The 18,505-nt window shown below is 43.3% G+C and overlaps 1 protein-coding gene across 1 annotated transcript in view; it reads right to left on the bottom strand.

Moving 5' to 3' along the window:
• The window catches only part of DENND6B (DENN domain containing 6B), a 63,259-nt gene extending 45,003 nt beyond the window's left edge, over positions 1–18,256 (bottom strand). The window contains exons 1-4 of the mRNA XM_077264351.1: positions 18,026–18,256; positions 17,719–17,757; positions 8,257–8,299; positions 3,978–4,087 (exon numbers count right to left, since the gene is read on the bottom strand). Of these exons, the coding sequence (XP_077120466.1) occupies positions 3,978–4,087; positions 8,257–8,299; positions 17,719–17,757; positions 18,026–18,142 (309 nt within the window). The 5' untranslated portion in view covers positions 18,143–18,256. The remainder of the gene's footprint in view (positions 1–3,977; positions 4,088–8,256; positions 8,300–17,718; positions 17,758–18,025) is intronic.
• Positions 18,257–18,505: the final 249 nt, after the last annotated feature.

The raw sequence follows: 18,505 nt of genomic DNA, 5'->3' as shown, positions 1-18,505 counted from the left end.
TGGTTATTTATATCCGTCTTTTTGATCACGCGGTATGATAATAAAGAGTCGTTTTTTTGCCTCGTTTTTTTTTTTTACGGTGTTCACTGAAGGGGTTAACTAGTGGGACAGTTTTATAGGTCGGGTCGTTATGGACGCGGTGACACTAAATATGTGTACTTTTATTGTTTTTTTTTTTATTTAGATAAAGAAATTTTTTTACGTTGCCCCAGGGGGGACATTATGCTATAGTGTCAGATCGCTGATCTGACACTTTGCAGTGCACTGTGTCAGATCAGCGACCGCACAGGCAATGCAGGAGGCTTGCCGGCGCCTGCTCTGAGCAGGCGCTTGCAAGACACCTCCCTGCAGGACCCGGAAGGCCCCCCGTGGCCATTTTGGATACGGGCCTGCAGGGAGGAGGAGGTAGGAGACGATGCTCCGAGGGTCTCAGGGAAGCACGCAGGGAGCCCCCTCCCTGCGCGATACTTTCCTGTCCCGCCGGAACGCTGCGATCATCTTTGATCGCAGTGTGCCAGGGGTTAATGACCGCTCCTGGCACATAGTGCCAGATGTCAGCTGCGATACTCAGCTGACACCCGGCCCCGAGCGGCGGCGCTCCCCCCGTGAGCGCCGCTGATTGGTGATGACGTACTATCCCATCGGTGGTCATAGGGGCCCATACCACCTCGACGGGATGGTACGTCAGATGTCAGAAAGGGGTTAAAGGGGTTGTCCCACGAGCAACGTTCATTTTAATCAATAGATCTTGGAATAATAATAATTCCTGGATGTGTGTAAAATAATATTCCTGTGCTGAGATAATCTTATAAATGTGTCCCTGCTTTATACTGTGTAATGGTGTAATGGCTGTGTGTAACCGTGCAGGCACATGGACTGATCATACCACAGCTGCTGGGCAGGGGGGGGAAGCAAAAGAGTATACAGACAGGACAGCATGGGATCGTAGCTGCTGTTTATTTTTGTGAGGTAAAACATTTCCCTGCCTGTTTTTAAACAATATTTTACTTCAAAGAAGAATCAGCTGTGATCCCATGCTGTCCTGTCTGTTTACTCTTTTGCTTCCTCCCCTGCCCAGGAGCTATGGTATGATCAGACTATGTCCCTGCACGGTCAGACACAGCCATTACACAGTACACAGCAGGGGCACATGTATAAGATTATCTCAGCACAGGAACATTTTATTTAGCACATCCAATTGTGGAGTTTATTTTTATTCCAAGATCTATTGATTAAAGTGAACTTGGTTAATGGGAAATCCCTTTTAACCCCTTCACCCCCGGAGCTTTTTCCGTTTTTTTGTTTTCGTTTTTCGCTCCCCTCCTTCCCAGAGCCATAACTTTTTAATTTTTCCATCAATATGGCCATGTGAGGGCTTATTTTTTGCGGGACGAGATGTACTTTTGAACGATACCATTGGTTTTACCATGCCGTGTAACAGAAAACGGGAAAAAAATTCCAAGCGTGATGAAATTGCAAAAAAGTGCAATCTCACACTTGTTTGTTTGGCTTTTTTGCTAGGTTCACCAAATGCTAAAACTAACCAGCCATTATGATTCTCCAGGTCATTACGAGTTCATAGACACCTAACATGTCTAGGTTATTTTTTAGCTAAGTGGTGGAAAAAAATTCCAAATTTTGCAAAAAAAATAAAAATAAAAATTGCGCGATTTTCCGATACCCGTAGCGTCTCCAATTTTCGTGATCTGGTGTCGGGTGAGGGCTTATTTTTTGCATGCCAAGCTGGCGTTTTTAATGATACCATTTTGGTGTAGATACATTCTTTTGATCGCCTGTTATTGCATTTTAATGCAATGTCGCGGCGACCAAAAAAACGTAATTTTGGCGTTTTGATTTTTTTTCGCTACGCCATTTAGCGGACAGGTTAATCCTTTGTTTTTATTGATAGATCGGGCGATTCTGAACGCGGCGATACCAAATATGTGTATGTTTGATTTTTTTTTAATTGTTTTATTTTGATAAAACATCTTTATTAAAACATTAAAACATTTTTATTTCCGATCATGTGACGGGGGTCAGCAGCGCGAGCACTTCCGGCCGCGCGGCCGGGAGCGCTAGTTAAATGCCGCTGTCAGCGCTTGACGGCGGCATTTAACTAGTTAATGGGCGCGGGCGGATCACGATTCCGCTCGCGCTCATTGTGCGCACATGTCAGCTGTACAAAACAGCTGACATGTCGCGGCTTTGCGGTGGGCTCACCGCCGGAGCCCACCTCAAAGCAGGGGATCTGCCAGCTGACGTACTATTCCGTCAGCTGGCAGAAAGGGGTTAAAGAAGAACTCCTCCCATTAAAGTTTTTGTCCTCTTAAGATATTGCCATCATCATATTATATTGCACTGTGTACTTACAATTGCTCATTTTTGCCTTTCTACCCAGCTAATTATTCTCTTTTCTCTGTAGAAACAGGAAGTCTCCTGTCCCTGCATTTGTCATCCCCCTCTTCAACTTCAGTGGAGTGCATACCCGAGGATATTCTGGCACACGTCTGCAAGCCATGGTAGCACGTTTTGCCATGCAGGATGCTCACATACCAAGTCTAAGGCACCTGACAACAGATGATCATTAAGGATGTCAGTTGTCGAATCCCCACAAATCTGACAATGATTAAGTCATCAATATAAAAGTAAGGGAATAACGCTTTAATTATAGGAGAGTACATGTACCAGCCATAATAGCAGGAGTCACATACAGCCTGGCATTGCAGCGTTAAAAAGCGGTTGATCAAACAAATTAATGTAAGGCTAAGATGTCAGTGTACCTTCAACGAAAACTAGCAATGTTCAACAACTGTACATTATGCCAACCCACACTATAATTCCAAGAGTAAGAACAGAGTGGAGTTCCCAATGGCAGGTCTCTGCATGGCATTACCAATGTTGTCTCCTGACAAATTTCTGGCTATCGTTGCATCCAAGACAAAACCAGTACTCATCGCCAAAGAGATAGACCTCCATTGTTTGCCTCCACATTTGTCTTGCTTTGCACCACGATAGCCTTTGAGATTGGTGATGTAACGTCAATGGAACTCCTATTTCTGGATAGCCCAATGTCGTGCAAACACCTTCTGATGGTTTGTGTAGACACCGTTGGACAACTTTGGCTTGGTGTGTTATACCTAATGCTTGAATCTGACGATATCACGTGGCAACATCATAAAGAGGCCTTCATATGGATAGTCACACCAGTCCTACTCTCTGGATTATAGTGTGGTATGGCATAAAGTACGGTACTCAGACCCCTCTAGTTTTCATTCCAAGTACACAAACAGCTCAGTATTACAATGATTTGATCATGGAACCATAGGTATGTCCATTTCTCCAAAGTGTCCTAGGAGTTGTTTTCTATACAACGCCAGGAAACATGGCCTAAAGGTGCTACCATGGCCTGCAGCGTCTCCGCACTTGTCTTCCATCGAGCAAATCTGGGACATCATCTGTCTGCTTTGAAAGCTGTGTTTTTCTGTGAGTGGGACTCATACTCGCTACTGAACAAATTGAGATGTTTTGAAAATATTATTTCCATTTTCTTATTATTTGCCTATCATTAAAAATACAATCCTGAATTTTCCATAATTCAACAAATTTTCCTACCCGATGTTGCAATTTCAATGCTGACAAGTGAATACGTGTGTGTGTTTTTTTCTTTCTGGATTTATTGTAAATGGCAGTGCATTCATTTCATAAAAATAAATGTAACTCTAGAGTGCCTGTGACTATATTCCAGATATAAGTGATCTATTATAATTTTTCTGAAGGCATCCTATAGACTTGGGTGTGTCAGCGTTTCACATTTTTATATTACACAGGAAAACATAGCTAATTTGCTCAATAAAATACAACATTATCTCGATGGTAAAAATAACTCGCCAGCAGTGTGAACAAAGTCTTACCAACATGTAATGCTATATATGGAAGCTTAATAATCCTGGCTTTGCATATTCAATAACTGAACTGACCTGCAGCGTAACAGGAGCATCTCGATTATATTTCTCATCTTCGTGAAGGGAATTTCTATGTCCTGCTGAGCGACGCATGCGAAATGTAAACTGTGTGTCCCCCAGACAACCTGCAGTGGGAATATCACAAAATATAGTACATGTACTTACAGGTTCACATTGAGCATTCATTTATATCAATTAGCAGGATCTCCATATCTTGAAAACTCATCTATAGTTCTACCCATGCTACTATAAACTAACATGAAGTAATTAACAAAATACAATTGGATAAGAAAAAATATGGGGTTTACGTCCATTGACGCCAGCACAACTTGTTTCCATGCCACTAGCAGACTCCTATAATTGGGTTATATCATAACATTCAAAGAATTTTAGATTGATGGTCATCCGAATGTATGCCATCTATATAGCATTTCATATTTAATATATTAGAATTGCATATTGTGTCTTCCAACCATTATTATGCTTTAAGCTTGAGCACCACAAGAACATGGAAATCACAGAGTTGCAGGTCAGTTACCCAATAACAGTCTTTTATAATTTCTCCTTTCTCAATAGTTTACATACACAGTACTCAAATGAGAGCGGGGTATGTAATAGAGGAAAAGGCTGTCTTTATTGATCCAGGCAAGTATGTGATATTAGTCCAAGTAAGGTTACATGCACACAGAATCATTTAGAGGGTCTTTCGCTAAATGTTCCATGTTGAACTGGACATAGCATATAATAGTATCTGCAGAACAGAATGAGACTTTTTTTTACATTTTGCGTTTAAGTTGTAGAGATATTAGCAATCAAAGTATTTGGCACCCCATGAGTTAACTTTTCTTAAGTTCAAGTGGGTGTTATCAGACAGTTTTCACTGGGGGCGTGTACTTCTTCTCCCTGCATGAAACTGACCAATAATACACAAAGGAAAGAAGAACACATCACCATCAGAGCAGATTTCTCAATGTGTGAGATTTATAATGTCAGCCTGATCTCCTGCTCTAACCTCCTGCATGAGACAGTGTGGTGGTAGAGGCAGTACAGTTGAGTTTAGCTGTGTCACATTACAAACCCTTCCATCAGCTCACTTACTCTCATAGCAGTGTCAGCTCTACTATACTGCACCTCTCCTACACTGTCGTTCAGGAGGTGTGTCATTATCACATTTATGTCTATTGTGATGAAGCAACTTTGTCTCGCTCAACGCTAAAGACTCTTCCAATTCATTACTATCGTAAAACTCCTTTGCTCGTCATATGTTCAATCTTTTGAGATTTTTTTCTTCTGCTTCAGGTTTTGAAAAATGATAGGTGGGAAGAAGACAGTGCATGTCACTTCTTAGAAAGCGTCTAATGATGGAAAACGCTCCAAACTAGGCAACGTTCAATTAAATGGTTTAAAAAAATGCTCCAGGAAAAAATATTCCGAAAGGTTTAAAAAACTATTCAGAATCAGTGCTTGAAACGCATCAGAAATGATAAACCCCATCAAAAACTTCCAAAAGATCGAACGTTTCCTGAAGAGGATTATACTAGAAAACTTGATGGTTTTGACTGCCTAAAAAAAAATCTTTGTGTGCAGAGGACTGCTTCGGCAGCAGATCCAGTTACAGTGAAAAACAAAACAAAAAAAAAACAATAAAATAATTAATTCACACAAAAGCAAGTGACTTTCTGTAACCCATAAAATACAAAATAAATGTATTAACATAGAAAAATGCTGACAAATAAAATCACAATAAATAACCTCAGCCAAGACCCTAGCCTACACACATGACAAGGTACATAGTAAAATATATGTTAGATCATGCTGCATCCAACTACGAAATTTGATACATTTTATTATACAGTCATGGCTGAAAGTGTTGGCATCCTTGAAATTGTTCCAAACAATGAAATTAAATATTTCTCCTGGAAACTTATTGCAATTATAAATGTTTTGCTATACACATGTTTATTTCCTTTGTGTGTATTGGAACACACAAAAAAGAGAAAAAAAAGGCAAATTAGAAACCCCCAAAATGAGCCTGACAAAATTGTTGGCACCCTCAACTTAATATTTGGTACACCCTTCGGAATAAATACAGTAATTTTCAGATTATAAGACTCACCTTTTCCCACAAATTTGGGGAGGAAATGGGTGTGTGTCTTATAATCTGAATGTAGCTTACCGTGGAAGGGGGGAGCGAATTTGCTGGAGTAGGATCCCAGAAGGCTGCTGCAGGAAGTCCCAGGAAGTCTGCAGGAAGTCCCAGGACTGGGTGCAGCGAGGTCCCAGGACGCTAGTTCAGGAAGCTGGCAGTGAAGGCGGCGGTGGGAGTGGAGCGATGCTGCAGGACCCAGACTGGAAGGAGGGATGTTCGGCGGTGCGGTGTGAGGCTGCGTCGGGCCCCGGGCTTTAAGAAAATGTCAGGAGTCCTCGCACTTCCCATCCTTTTCACTGCGGTGGATTTGTGAGATCCTGAGATCTCAATCTGCACATGCTCCGCCCCCGGCGTCCATTTTCCAAAAGTCCACCACAGTGAAGAGGATGGGAAGTGCGGGGACTCTCAACATTTTCTGAAAGCCTGGGGCCCACAGCAGCCTCGCACTGCCAAACACCCCCTCCTCCCAGCCTGGGGCCTGCATCACCCCCTCTTGCCGCCGCCACCACCCGCTCCCTGCAAAAGCAACCCTGCCTCCTGCAACCACTCTTCACAGCAGCAGAATATCCCACCTCATCCCTTGTAAAAGCGGACTATAAGTACAGCTGAAAAAGGGGCAGCACCGCTTACCTGCCCAGGTCTCTGAACAAATGCACTACAGGATGCAGCCAGCCCATGTAGCAAAGGTGTTGCCAACATCTTTGCTACATGGGTTGGCTGCATCCTGTAGTGCATTTGTTCAGAGACCTGGCAGGTAAGCGGTGCTGCCCCTTTTCCATCTGTATTTTTTAATTTTTTGAGGATTTTCAGTCCTCTTTTGTGGCTTTGTTACTAGATTAGGACTATAAGATGCACCACCATTTTTGTAAAAGAAAAAAATGTTTTTCCTATTACCCTCCCCAAAATTTGAGGTGCATCTTATAATGCGTAAAATACGGTAACTGCAATCAATTGCTTCCTATAACTATCAAAAACGCTTCTTACACCTCTCAACTAGAATTTTGGACCACTCTTCTTTTGCAAATTACTCCAGGTCTCTCATATTTGAAGGGTTCTTTCTCCCAAAAAGAATTTTAAAATCTCTCCACAGGTGTTCAATGGGATTTAGATCTGGACTCATTGCTGACCACTTCAGAACTCTTTAACGCTTTGTTTCCTTGTATTTCTCGGTGGATTCTTGAAGTATGTTTGGGGTCATTGTCCTGTTGGAAGACGCATGACCTAGGACACAAACCCAGCTTTCTGAAACTGAGTACTACATTGCGACCCAAAATCCATGGGTAATTTTCAGATTTTATGAGGCCTTGCACAAAGCCAAGGTATCCAGTGCCAGTGAGGCAAAACAACCCCAAAACATCTTTGAATCACCACCATATTTGACTCTAGGTACTGTGTTTTTTTCTTTTCAGTTTTTGGCAAACATTAGAATGATGTGCTTTACAGAAAGCTCTATCGTCGTTTCATTTGTCCATAAGACACTTTCTCAAAAGGATTTTGGCTTATTCACGTACATTTTGGCAAACTACAGTCTAGCTTTTTTATGTCTCTCTGCAGTCGTGGGGTCCTCCTGGTCTCCGGCCATAGCATTTCATTTCATTCAAATGTCGATGTATAGTTTGCACTGACACTGATGCAGTCTGAGCCTGCAGGACAGCTTTAATTTCTTTGGAACTTAATTGGGGCTGCTTATCCACCATCTAGACTATCCTGAGTCGCAACCTTTCATTAATTTTTGAAACCCATGCACACAATGCAAACATTAAGTTAACTTCTCAACTTTTAATCTGGTTTCAGGTATGATTTTCATATTGCCCACACGTGATTTAAGCATCAAATGCTTGAAATAAAGATGTTTACCCACAATTTTGTCCAGCCAATTTTTGTGGTTTTGTGTGAAATAATGTCTAGTTTGCCTTTTTCTCTCTTTTTTTTTGTTCCAGTACACACAAAGGAAATAAACATGTGTATAACAAAACCTGTAATTGTAATAATTTTCTGGGAGAAATACTTCACTTTCTAGAACAATTGCTAGGATGCCAACACTTTCAGCCATGACTGTATATTGTCTAAAGTAAAAAATTATATGTTTTAAAGAGCTCATTACTATATATTATTTTTGTGCTTGTTTGTGACTGTTCTGCCTACCTGAATATGAGTCTGGGAAGGACAGATAACAGATGCTGGTTTTCTGAAACATACAAGGTAGAGAGAGATATTTAGCATTAAATGTCACACCAACCTAACAAGCGATGAAAACGTGTGTGTACATTAAATGTACATTAGGACGTTTACTGTGGGAGTCTAATGGCTTTTATTCATTCACTAAGGCCTTCTTCCCACTTGCGTATAAACTTGGCGAGCGCAATGACAAAATCGCATTGCAGTTGCACCACTGTTATTCAATGAGGCGGTGCAGATCTGCGTATTTTTTCTCAGCTGTACTCCGCATGCTGTAATTTCACTCCAAAATCGTATGGGGGGGAGAAAAAAAACGGACCATTAGAGCGGCATGTGATTTTTACGGATACATTACAATTCTGTAGCATGAAAATGTAAACTGTAATACTGTGTTTTACTCACTTTCCCCGGGGTCAGAACTGAGTTTCCACTGCTCCCCGTGTCTGTGACTGTCTGCAGAGCTGACATCAAGTCAACAGAGCTGAATCCAATAGTTGCTCAGCACTCATTGATGGCACGAGCCGCTGAGGTCACTGATTGGCTGCAGCTCGGTCAATGTGATGTTAGTGCTGCAGACGATAACAGACACCAGGAGCAGAGGGGTAGACTCAGCAATGGACTATGTGGCAGATACTCAGAGCTAGGAGGGTGAGTAAAACACTTTTCTTTTTAAACCAGAAAACCCCTTTAACTGGACTGATCATGACTGTTTTCACTGGGGAAAATAAACACAAACTAGCAGGGGTGCACAACTTGTGGCCCGAGGGCCAAATATGGCCCACAAAACCATCTGGTCACAGACATGCTTGCCTGTGTGTGTCTGCTAAAAAGGAACCTGTCATGTCACCAAATGCTATGAACCTGAAAATAATGGGACAATCTGCAAGTTAACAGCAATACAATGTTACCCAAATGCCTTACTGAAAGCGTGGCTACTGGGAGAATATAAACTTTATTCCTCCCAGGAGCCACCGGCTTTCAGTCATAGAAGTGTACCTGGAGCCGCTACAGCTGCTGCACAGCAAGCTGTCAATCAAAATGCTAGGGCATGCTTATATCCGCAGCTCACAATGTTGTGATCTACAGTTGGTCAATATTTTACATCAGTATTTATAAGCCAAAACAAGGAGTGGAACAATCAGAGGAATAGTATAATAGATACACATCACCACTTCTGTATTTTTCACCCTGTCCGGGTTTTGGCTTATAAATACTGATCAAATACTGAGGGTGTGAATGTGTCCTAACCATGCTTTCTGTAAGGCAGCCGGACAATATTATATTGCGGTTTAACTGCACATTAACCCTATATCGGCAGGTTAATAGCGTTTGGGGACATAGCAAGTTCTCTTTAGGTCCAGGGCTACACTTACTACCGATTATTTTTAACTATTTATAATGGCTAGAGCTGCAGCTCACAGCAATACATTGAGTCGTATACAACGTAGTGGACAGTGGCTGGCACCAGTTAAAATCATTTAGTAGCGCTACAAAAACTAGTAGTTTCCATATCAGAAAAAAGCAGAGTGGTGTATAGCAGACCTGGGCAAAGTGTGGCCCACGGGCTACATCCGACCCCCTGGCTGTTACAGTCTGGCTCGTGAATTGAGTTAGCCGTAGGGTTGAAAACACTGGCCCACGGACTGCACCATTTGGCAATCTTTGCCCACCCGGTGTCCGGATTTCACCGCTATCTGTATCCTCAGGATGGAAATAGCAGCGAATATAAAGGCGGAGAAAGCAGATGAGTTTATGTCCCTACATCACGTCTGCTGCTTGGAGCATCAGTGCACAAGGCACAGACCGGAGTAGATACCCGGAGCGAGGTTAGTGTGTGTTATTTGTGTCAAATGTGAGAATGTGTATGGGATGTGTGTCTGTATGTAGCAGGCTAAGGGCTCTTACTGGGTACAGCAGGCTAAGTAAGGGCTCATACTGTACATAGGGAGGCTATGCGGAGGCTCATACTGTATATAAGGGGCTATGTGGAGACTCATACTGTATATAAGGGGTCTATGTAGGGCCTCATACTGTACATAGGAAGACTATGTGAGGCTCATACTGTCCAAAGAGAGGCTATTTGGGGATTCATACTGTATATAGGAGGACTGTGTGGGGGCTCATACTGTATACAGGAGGCTGGGTGTGGGCTCATACTGTATATAGGGTTCTTTGTGGGGCTCATACAGTATATAGGGAGCTATGTGGGGGCTCATACTATATATAGGGGCTATGTTTGGGATCATACTGTATATACGGGGAATGTGTGGGAGTTCATACTGTATATAAGGGGCTATGTGGAGACTCATACTGTATATAAGGGGTCTATGTAGGGCCTCATACTGTACATAGGAAGACTATGTGAGGCTCATACTGTCCAAAGAGAGGCTATTTGGGGGTTCATAATGTATACAGGAGGCTGTGTGTGGGCTCATACTGTATATAGGGTTCTTTGTGGGGCTCATACAGTATATAGGGAGCTATGTGGGGGCTCATACTGTGTATAGGGGGCTATGTGTGGGATCATACTGTATATAGGGGGACTGTGTGGGAGTTCATACTGTATATAATGGGGCTATGTGATGGCTCACTCTATATAGAGGGCTATATGGGTGTTCATACTGTTTATATGGGGCAGTGTGTGGGATCATACTTTAAACAGAGGGGCGGTGTGTGAACGCATACTGTATAAAGGGAGTCTGTTGTGGACTCCTACAGTGTATAGGAGATCTCAGCATATTTAATTCTGCTCAATATTAAGTAATGCAATAAATATTGATATAAAATAATAATTACAATTAAAGGGAACATGTCGCCCCCAAAATCGATGGTGAAGTAAGCTCACCGTCATCAGGGGCTTATCTACAGCATTCTGTTATGCTGTAGATAAGCCCCCGATGTTACCTGAAAGAAGAGAAAAAGAGGTTAGATTATACTCACTCAGGGGCGGTCCGGTCAAATGGGTGTCTCAGGTCCGCTCCGGCGCCTCCTATCTTCATTCCATGATGTCCTCTTCTGGTCTTCACGCCGCGGCTCCGGCGCAGGCGTACTTTGTCTGCCCTGTTGAGGGCAGAGCAAAGTACTGCAGTGCGCAGGCGCTGGGCCTCTCTGACCTTTCCGGCGCCTGCGCACTACAATACTTTGCTCTGCCCTCAAGGGCAGAAAAAGTACGCCTGCGCCGGAGCCGCGGCGTGAAGACCAGAAGAGGGCGTCATGGAATGAAGATAGGAGGCGCTGTACCGGACCTGAGATGCCCATCATACCGGGACCGCCCCTGGGTGAGTATAATCTAACGTCTTTTTCTCCTCTTTCAGGTAACATCGGCGGCTTATCTACAGCATTACAGAATGCTGTGATAAGCCCCTGATGACGGTGAGCTTACCTCACCATCGATTTTGGGGGTGACAGGTTCCCTTTAAAATGTTACCCTTTGACGACATATAACATACAATTATGCTGTGTCCCTGTGAGCCTGCATTTTTCCCAGCAGATGATGGCTGATTTAATCAGCTATGATTTGCCTCTAACAGCTGCTGGCAATCTTTGACAGCTGCATTTAACATGTGCCAACAGGAGGGCACGTCATTCTCTGCACCCATCCATGACATCTCACGGGGAGACAATGGATTGCCATGAGAGCTGGGGGGTCTGATGAAGACCCTTGTGCCTGTCATTATGATACACCTGTGAAAGCCAGTGTTTATCTGGCGATCATAGGAGATTGTGATTTTCTCTATACATTGCAGTGCTGATGCACAGCTATGTAGGGAACAAGCAATCTGAAGACTGCAGCTTCAAGTTCCCTAAGGGGACTAACAAATACAGTAAAAAGAGACAAACATATGTTTTTAAAAAATATGAAAAAATAACCCCACAAAAGATCAAATCACCCCTCTTTTGCTCCCTTAAAAATAAACAATATTAAAAAAGACATATATTTGGCATTGCTGTGTTCAGAAGTTTGCCTTTCAAAATCTAGAATAAATTAATCAGATTGGTAAACGGTGTAATGAGAAAAAAAATTGAAATCTCAGAATTACATTTTTTTGGCCACCGCAACAAAAAAAATAAAATGCAATAGGAGGTGATCAAAACATCGTATTTATCCTAAAGTTCTAAAATGTTCTGCTCAGGGTGCAAAGAATAAGCCCTCACTCCCCCATATCGAGAAATTAAAAACACTGCGGGTCTTGGAATATGGCAACGAAACCAACATTTTCTTTACATATTTTTGAATTTGTTCTCACCACTTAAAAAAATAAAATAAAATAATATATATATATATATATATATATATATATATATATATATACACATACATGTTTGGTATCTGTTTAATCATACTGAGGTGGAGAATCATATTGCCAAGTCAAGTTTACGATATAGTGAACATGGTAACTTAACCCCTTAGTGACTGAGCCAAATTTTTGAAATCTGACCAGTGTCACTTTATGTGGTAATAACTCTGCAACCCTTTAACAAATCCCAGTGATTTTGAGATTGTTTTTTCATGACACATTATACTTTATGATAATGGTAAACTTAGGTTAATATGTTTTGTGTTTATTTATAAAAAATATAAAAAATTTGAGAAAAATGTTAAAAAATTAGCAATTTTCTAAATTTGAATGATTATCCCTTTAATCCAGATAGTCATACCACAGCAAACCATTAACAAATAACATTTCCCACATGTCGGCTTTACATCAGGACCATTTGTAAAATGTTATTTTATTATTTTATTTTGTTAGCATTTTAGGAGGTTTAAAAATGTAGCAGCAATTTTTCATTTTTTTCAAGGAAATTTACAAAATTTATTTTTTTAGGGACTTATCCATGTTTGAAGTAACTTTAGGGGTCTCATTTTTTGGGAAACCCCCAAACATGATACCATTTTAAAAACAGTACCCCCTGACATATTGAAAAGTGCAGTCAGGTAGTTTATTAACCCTTCAGGTGCTTTACAGGAATTAGTGCAAAGTGACATGACAGAAATGAAAATGTGCATTTTAACCACCTAAGGCCGGTTTCACACGTCAGTGGCTCCGGTACGTGAGGTGACAGTTTCCTCACGTACCGGAGACACTGACTCACGTAGACCCATAAAAATCAATGCATCTGTGCAGATGTCATTGATTTTTTGCGGACCGTGTCTCCGTGTGCCAAACACGGAGACATGTCAGTGTTCGTGGGAGCGCACGGATTACACGGACCCCATAGAGTCAATGGGTCCGTGTAAAACACGGACCTCACACGGACATTCTCCGTCTGGGGTCCGTGTGCGTGCAGGAGACAGCGCTACAGTAAGCGCTGTCCCCCCCACATGGTGCTGAAGCCGCCATTCATATGTTCCCTGTAGCAGCGTTTGCTGCAGAGAAAATATGAATAATAGTGTTTAAAATAAAGATCTACCTGTCCGCCGCCCCCCACCCCCTGTGCGCCCCCCCCGCTGTCCTGAAAATACTCACCCGCTCCCACGTTGGCTGTCACTCCTTCCTCTCTGCCCCGCGCCTCCTACTGTATGCGGTCACGTGGGGCCGATCATTTACAATCATGAATAGTCGGCTCCGCCCCTATGGGAGGTGGAGTCACATATTCATGACTGTAAATGATCGGCCCCACGTGACCGCATACACTAGAAGCCGCGGTCAGAGCAGGAAGCAGCGAGGGAGGCGGGTAAGTATTTTCTGAACAGCGGGGGGGCGCACAGGGGGTGGGGGGGCGGCGGACACATAGATCTTTATTTTAAACACTATTCTTCATATTTTCTCTGCAGCAAACGCTGCTGCAGGGAACATATGAACCCGCGATGCAGGGTACCACACGCGTGGGTACCACACGCTCCGTGTGGTACCCACTCGCCATACGGGCGGCACACATGTGCCGCACGTATGGCCTACGTGAGTTCCCAGGCACACGGACACGGATAACTCCGGTACCGATTTATTCCGGTACCGGAATTATCTGGACGTGTGGGACAGCCCTTAATGTGTCTAACTTGTGAACAGATTACTATAGCAGTCAGACTCTAAGGCCGCTATTTGGTCATGAATTGCCATGGCAAACATCCGGACCACACAATCATGATCTGAGGGCACCAATTTGGATAAAGAGGAAGCCCCCACACTGTTAACCATATATAATGATGTAGTCACTATTGACAGCAGCATCTAAGGGGTTAAATAGATATGGATGGTGCAAACACTGATTGTGACTGATGCAGCAAGTTGTCAGCTATAGTGTACGTCCAACAGCTGCTGGATTGTCACCTGTATGGGGAGGCTATTGTCTTATATGTCAGGTCAGTTAAAAGACGTATTGGCTGTCATTAAGGGGTTAAAAACTAAAATCAATTGTGGAATTGCACTTTTTTTGCAATTTCAACACACTTGGAATTATTTTTCCACTTTCAGTGGATCACATGATAAAAACAATGGTGTCAATCAAACGTATAACTCATCCTATAAAAAAACAAGCCCTCAAACAGCTATGTGGACTAAAAAAAAAAGTTATGGCTCTTGGAAAAAAGAGGAGGAAAAATCTAAAACGAACCCCTCCCTCAAAAAATAGCCGTTCACGAAGGGGTTAAAATTAATATTGAACAGAATTAATTTCAGTCTATTGATTCGGCCCTCCACAACAGTCGCCGTCTCTCATGTGGCTCCTAAGGAAATGTAGTTGCCCACCTCCCAGGTATACAGCCATCTCTTTGTCCCCATATCTCTGACCCTGAGGTGTTCATAGAAATCATATGGCTCCATAGCACAAGTTAAAATTGGGCCCCCAAACCTAAAAAAAAAAAATATTCAGCAAGGTAAGAAAAGCATATCTTATAACTTTGCAGCCCTTACAATGTATTGTTCCTACTATTAAAGCCCCTAGATTCCCCTCTCATTGCCTCCATAAAGTATGTTGTCAACAAAAGTGCCCCCCACAGTATGATACCCCCAATGTTAATTATTCCACAGTATCCTCAACATGCATAGTATGATGACCCTTCATACACAACCCTCCACACTTTATGATGGCCCTAATAGCCCTCCAAACAGTATAATGATCCCCACACAGCCCTCCAAACATAATGGTCCAACACAACCTCCAATTAGCATAATGGTCCCTACATAACCCTACAAACAGCAAAATAGCCCCTATACAGCCATCCACACACTATGATATGATAAGACACCACACAAACTTTCACTCTTTATAATTGCGCACATACACTATAATGGCCCCATTAGCACTCCAAAAAGTATAATGGCCACCCACAAAGCTCTGAAAACAGTACAATGGACTCCCCACATAGCCCTGCAAACAGTATAATGGCACATAGCCCTGCAAACAGTATAATGGCCACCTACATAGTCCTGCAAATAGTATAATGGACCCCCATATAGCCCTGCAAACAGTATAATGGCACCCATATAGCCCTGCAAACAGTATAAAGGCACCCATATACCACTGCAAACAGTATAAAGGCACCCATATAACCCTTCAAACAGTATAAAGGCTTCTACATAGCCCTCCATAAAGTATAAAGGCTCCCACATAGCCCTCCAAATATTATAATAGCCCCATACATAGCCCTCTTAATAGTATGATGACCCCCATCATAGTCCTCCAAATATTATAATGGCCCCCACACAGTATAATGGGCCCAACACAGCCTATATATGGGTTCATTATGCTTAGCTCTCCAAATATTATAATTGCCTCAACATTGCCTTACATTTAGTATAATGTACTCCACATTGCCCTCAGTGTAGCATGTGTACCCATTGCCCTCCATATAGTATAATGCGCCCCATTGCCCTTCATATAGTATAATGCACCTCCATATCATATAATGCACCCCCATTGCACTTCATATAGTATAATGCACCCCCATTGCTCTTCATATAGTATAATGTGCCCCTATTCCCCTCCATGTAGTATAATGTGACCCACTGCCCTTCATATAGTATAATGAAACCCCATGGCTCTCCATAATGCACCCCCACTGCCCTCCATACAGTATGATTTTGCCCATTGCACTTCATATAGTATAATGCACACCCATTGCCATCCATATAGTATAATTTGCCCCCATTGAACTCCATATAGTATAATGTGCCCCATTGCACTTCATGTAGTGTAATGCACCCCCAATGTACTTCATATAATATAATGTGCTCCCATTGCCCTCCATATAGTATAATGCACTCCATTGCCCTTCATATAGTATAATGTGCCCCCCATTGCACTGCATATAGTATGATACACCCTCAATGCCCTCCATATAGTATAATATGCTCCCATTGCATTTCATATAGTAGGTTTCCCCATTGAACTTCATATAGTATAATGTGCCCCGATTGCACTTCATATAGTATAATATACCCCCATTGCCTCCATATAGTATAATGAGCCCCCATTGCCCTCCATAAGAGTATGTGTCCCATTGCATTTCATATAGTATAATGCACCCCCATTGTACTTCATATAGTATAATGTGCCCCCATTGAACTCCATATAGTATAATGTGCCCCATTGCATTTCATGTAGTATAATGCACCCCCATTGTACTTCATATGGTATAATATGGCCCCATTGCACTTCATATAGTGTAATGTGCCCCCATTGCACTTCATATAGTATACTGTGCCACACAATGTACTCACTGATTAAAAAAAGAAAAATACTCACCTCTCCTCAGTCCCATGCTGTTCCGGTCTCCTTATCATGTGATCTGAAGCCCCGGACATCTCTGCGTAGTGGATGCCATATAGAGAAGTCATTGCGCCTGCTGCGCTGAGATGTCAGATCCCAGAGGCTGAGGGAGAATGATGGAGGAAGGAGTGGACGGCTTCCCTCCTGCATCATTGCTCTGAATGCTTTCAACTATATTGGCATCCACAATGCCGCTATAGTTGGCAGTGCAGTGGGGGGTGGGGTTCTGGCACCAAGCCTGCCCCCGACTCATTGACCCCATAGTGGCCGCATGGTCTGCCGCCATTGGTGGTGCACACCTGCTCTGACCCGTTTGGCTCTCCTGAATAGTGTGTTTGAGTTACAGGAGGCCATCTATGTATGTGGCCCTATACAGTTCAGTTTATTACATTTACGTTTGCAATGGGGAGAGCCACATTCACACATGAGCTTCCCCTCTCCTGAAGGCTAACTAGGTGAAACGAGAATCCAATTCTTCGCACAGGATCGGGTTCCCCTTTCTGGACTCTCAGTGATCAGACATCTATGGCATATAATGCTGATATGCCGGAAACATCTCAGATGGTTAATACCCCTATAAAATGTATTGCGGCCCTTGGGAGCGACTCAATATAACAATGTGGCCCCCGGACCAGAAACAGCTGTGCCCCCTGCGGTAGAGACATCCCCATGTATGGAGGAGCAGCGGATAAGGACTTGGGTCAGGAGTCCGGACATTACCTCTTTCTCTGTTATCTGGATGTTGTTGGGATACACCAGCTGGAAACAAGAGAAGAAAAAATGTCATGAGGTAACTAGCCATGCATCCTGACCAGGCTTGCTTGTACTTGTGGTTCCCCAGCAGCTACAGATGCTTATTTATAGTGAAGCCCCCCTGCACAGCACAGATCTGTAGTCAGTGCCCTCCTCCATGTTATGTGCTGCCCTCCAGGACAGGCCCGTGTTATAGCCAGACAAGCCTGGCATTGGTTACCGGTGCCCACGTAATGCGATCATCTGCCCCCGCTGCTGTAAACCCCGCTGTTACCTCCATGGCCTGGCCGAGCTCCAGATCGAAGGTAACGACGCACACACCATCCAGCCATGCCGAGAAGCATTCCCAGGGCAGACGCCCACCTCTCGGGCTCCGGGGCTCCTCCATCATTTCTGGCTGTGCCCCCTTTCCAGCCCACTCAGCGCCGAGCCTCCTGCTGTGTTACCATAGTGAAGACCCACCCTGGTCCTGCCAGCGCCAGCGTCGTGTGTGCTGATTGATGTCACCGCTAGGTGGCGATATCACGGAAATGTTTCACAGTACTGCAGGGGTGATAAGAAGCAGTGCCCTTCTGTGGGCATAACACGGGGCACTGTGTAATATACCCTACAGGGGTGGTAAGGAGCAGTGCCCGTCTGTGGGCATAACACGGGGCACTGTGTAATATACCCTACAGGGGTGATAAGAAGCAGTGCCCGTCTGTGGGCATAACACGGGGCACTGTGTAATATACCCTACAGGGGTGGTAAGGAG

Source organism: Ranitomeya variabilis, chromosome 5 (genome assembly GCF_051348905.1).
Source record: "Ranitomeya variabilis isolate aRanVar5 chromosome 5, aRanVar5.hap1, whole genome shotgun sequence".
Classification (NCBI taxonomy): Eukaryota; Metazoa; Chordata; class Amphibia; order Anura; family Dendrobatidae; genus Ranitomeya; species Ranitomeya variabilis.
Note: the sequence above shows the minus strand (reverse complement) of the source record. Positions and strands in the feature narration are given on the sequence as shown.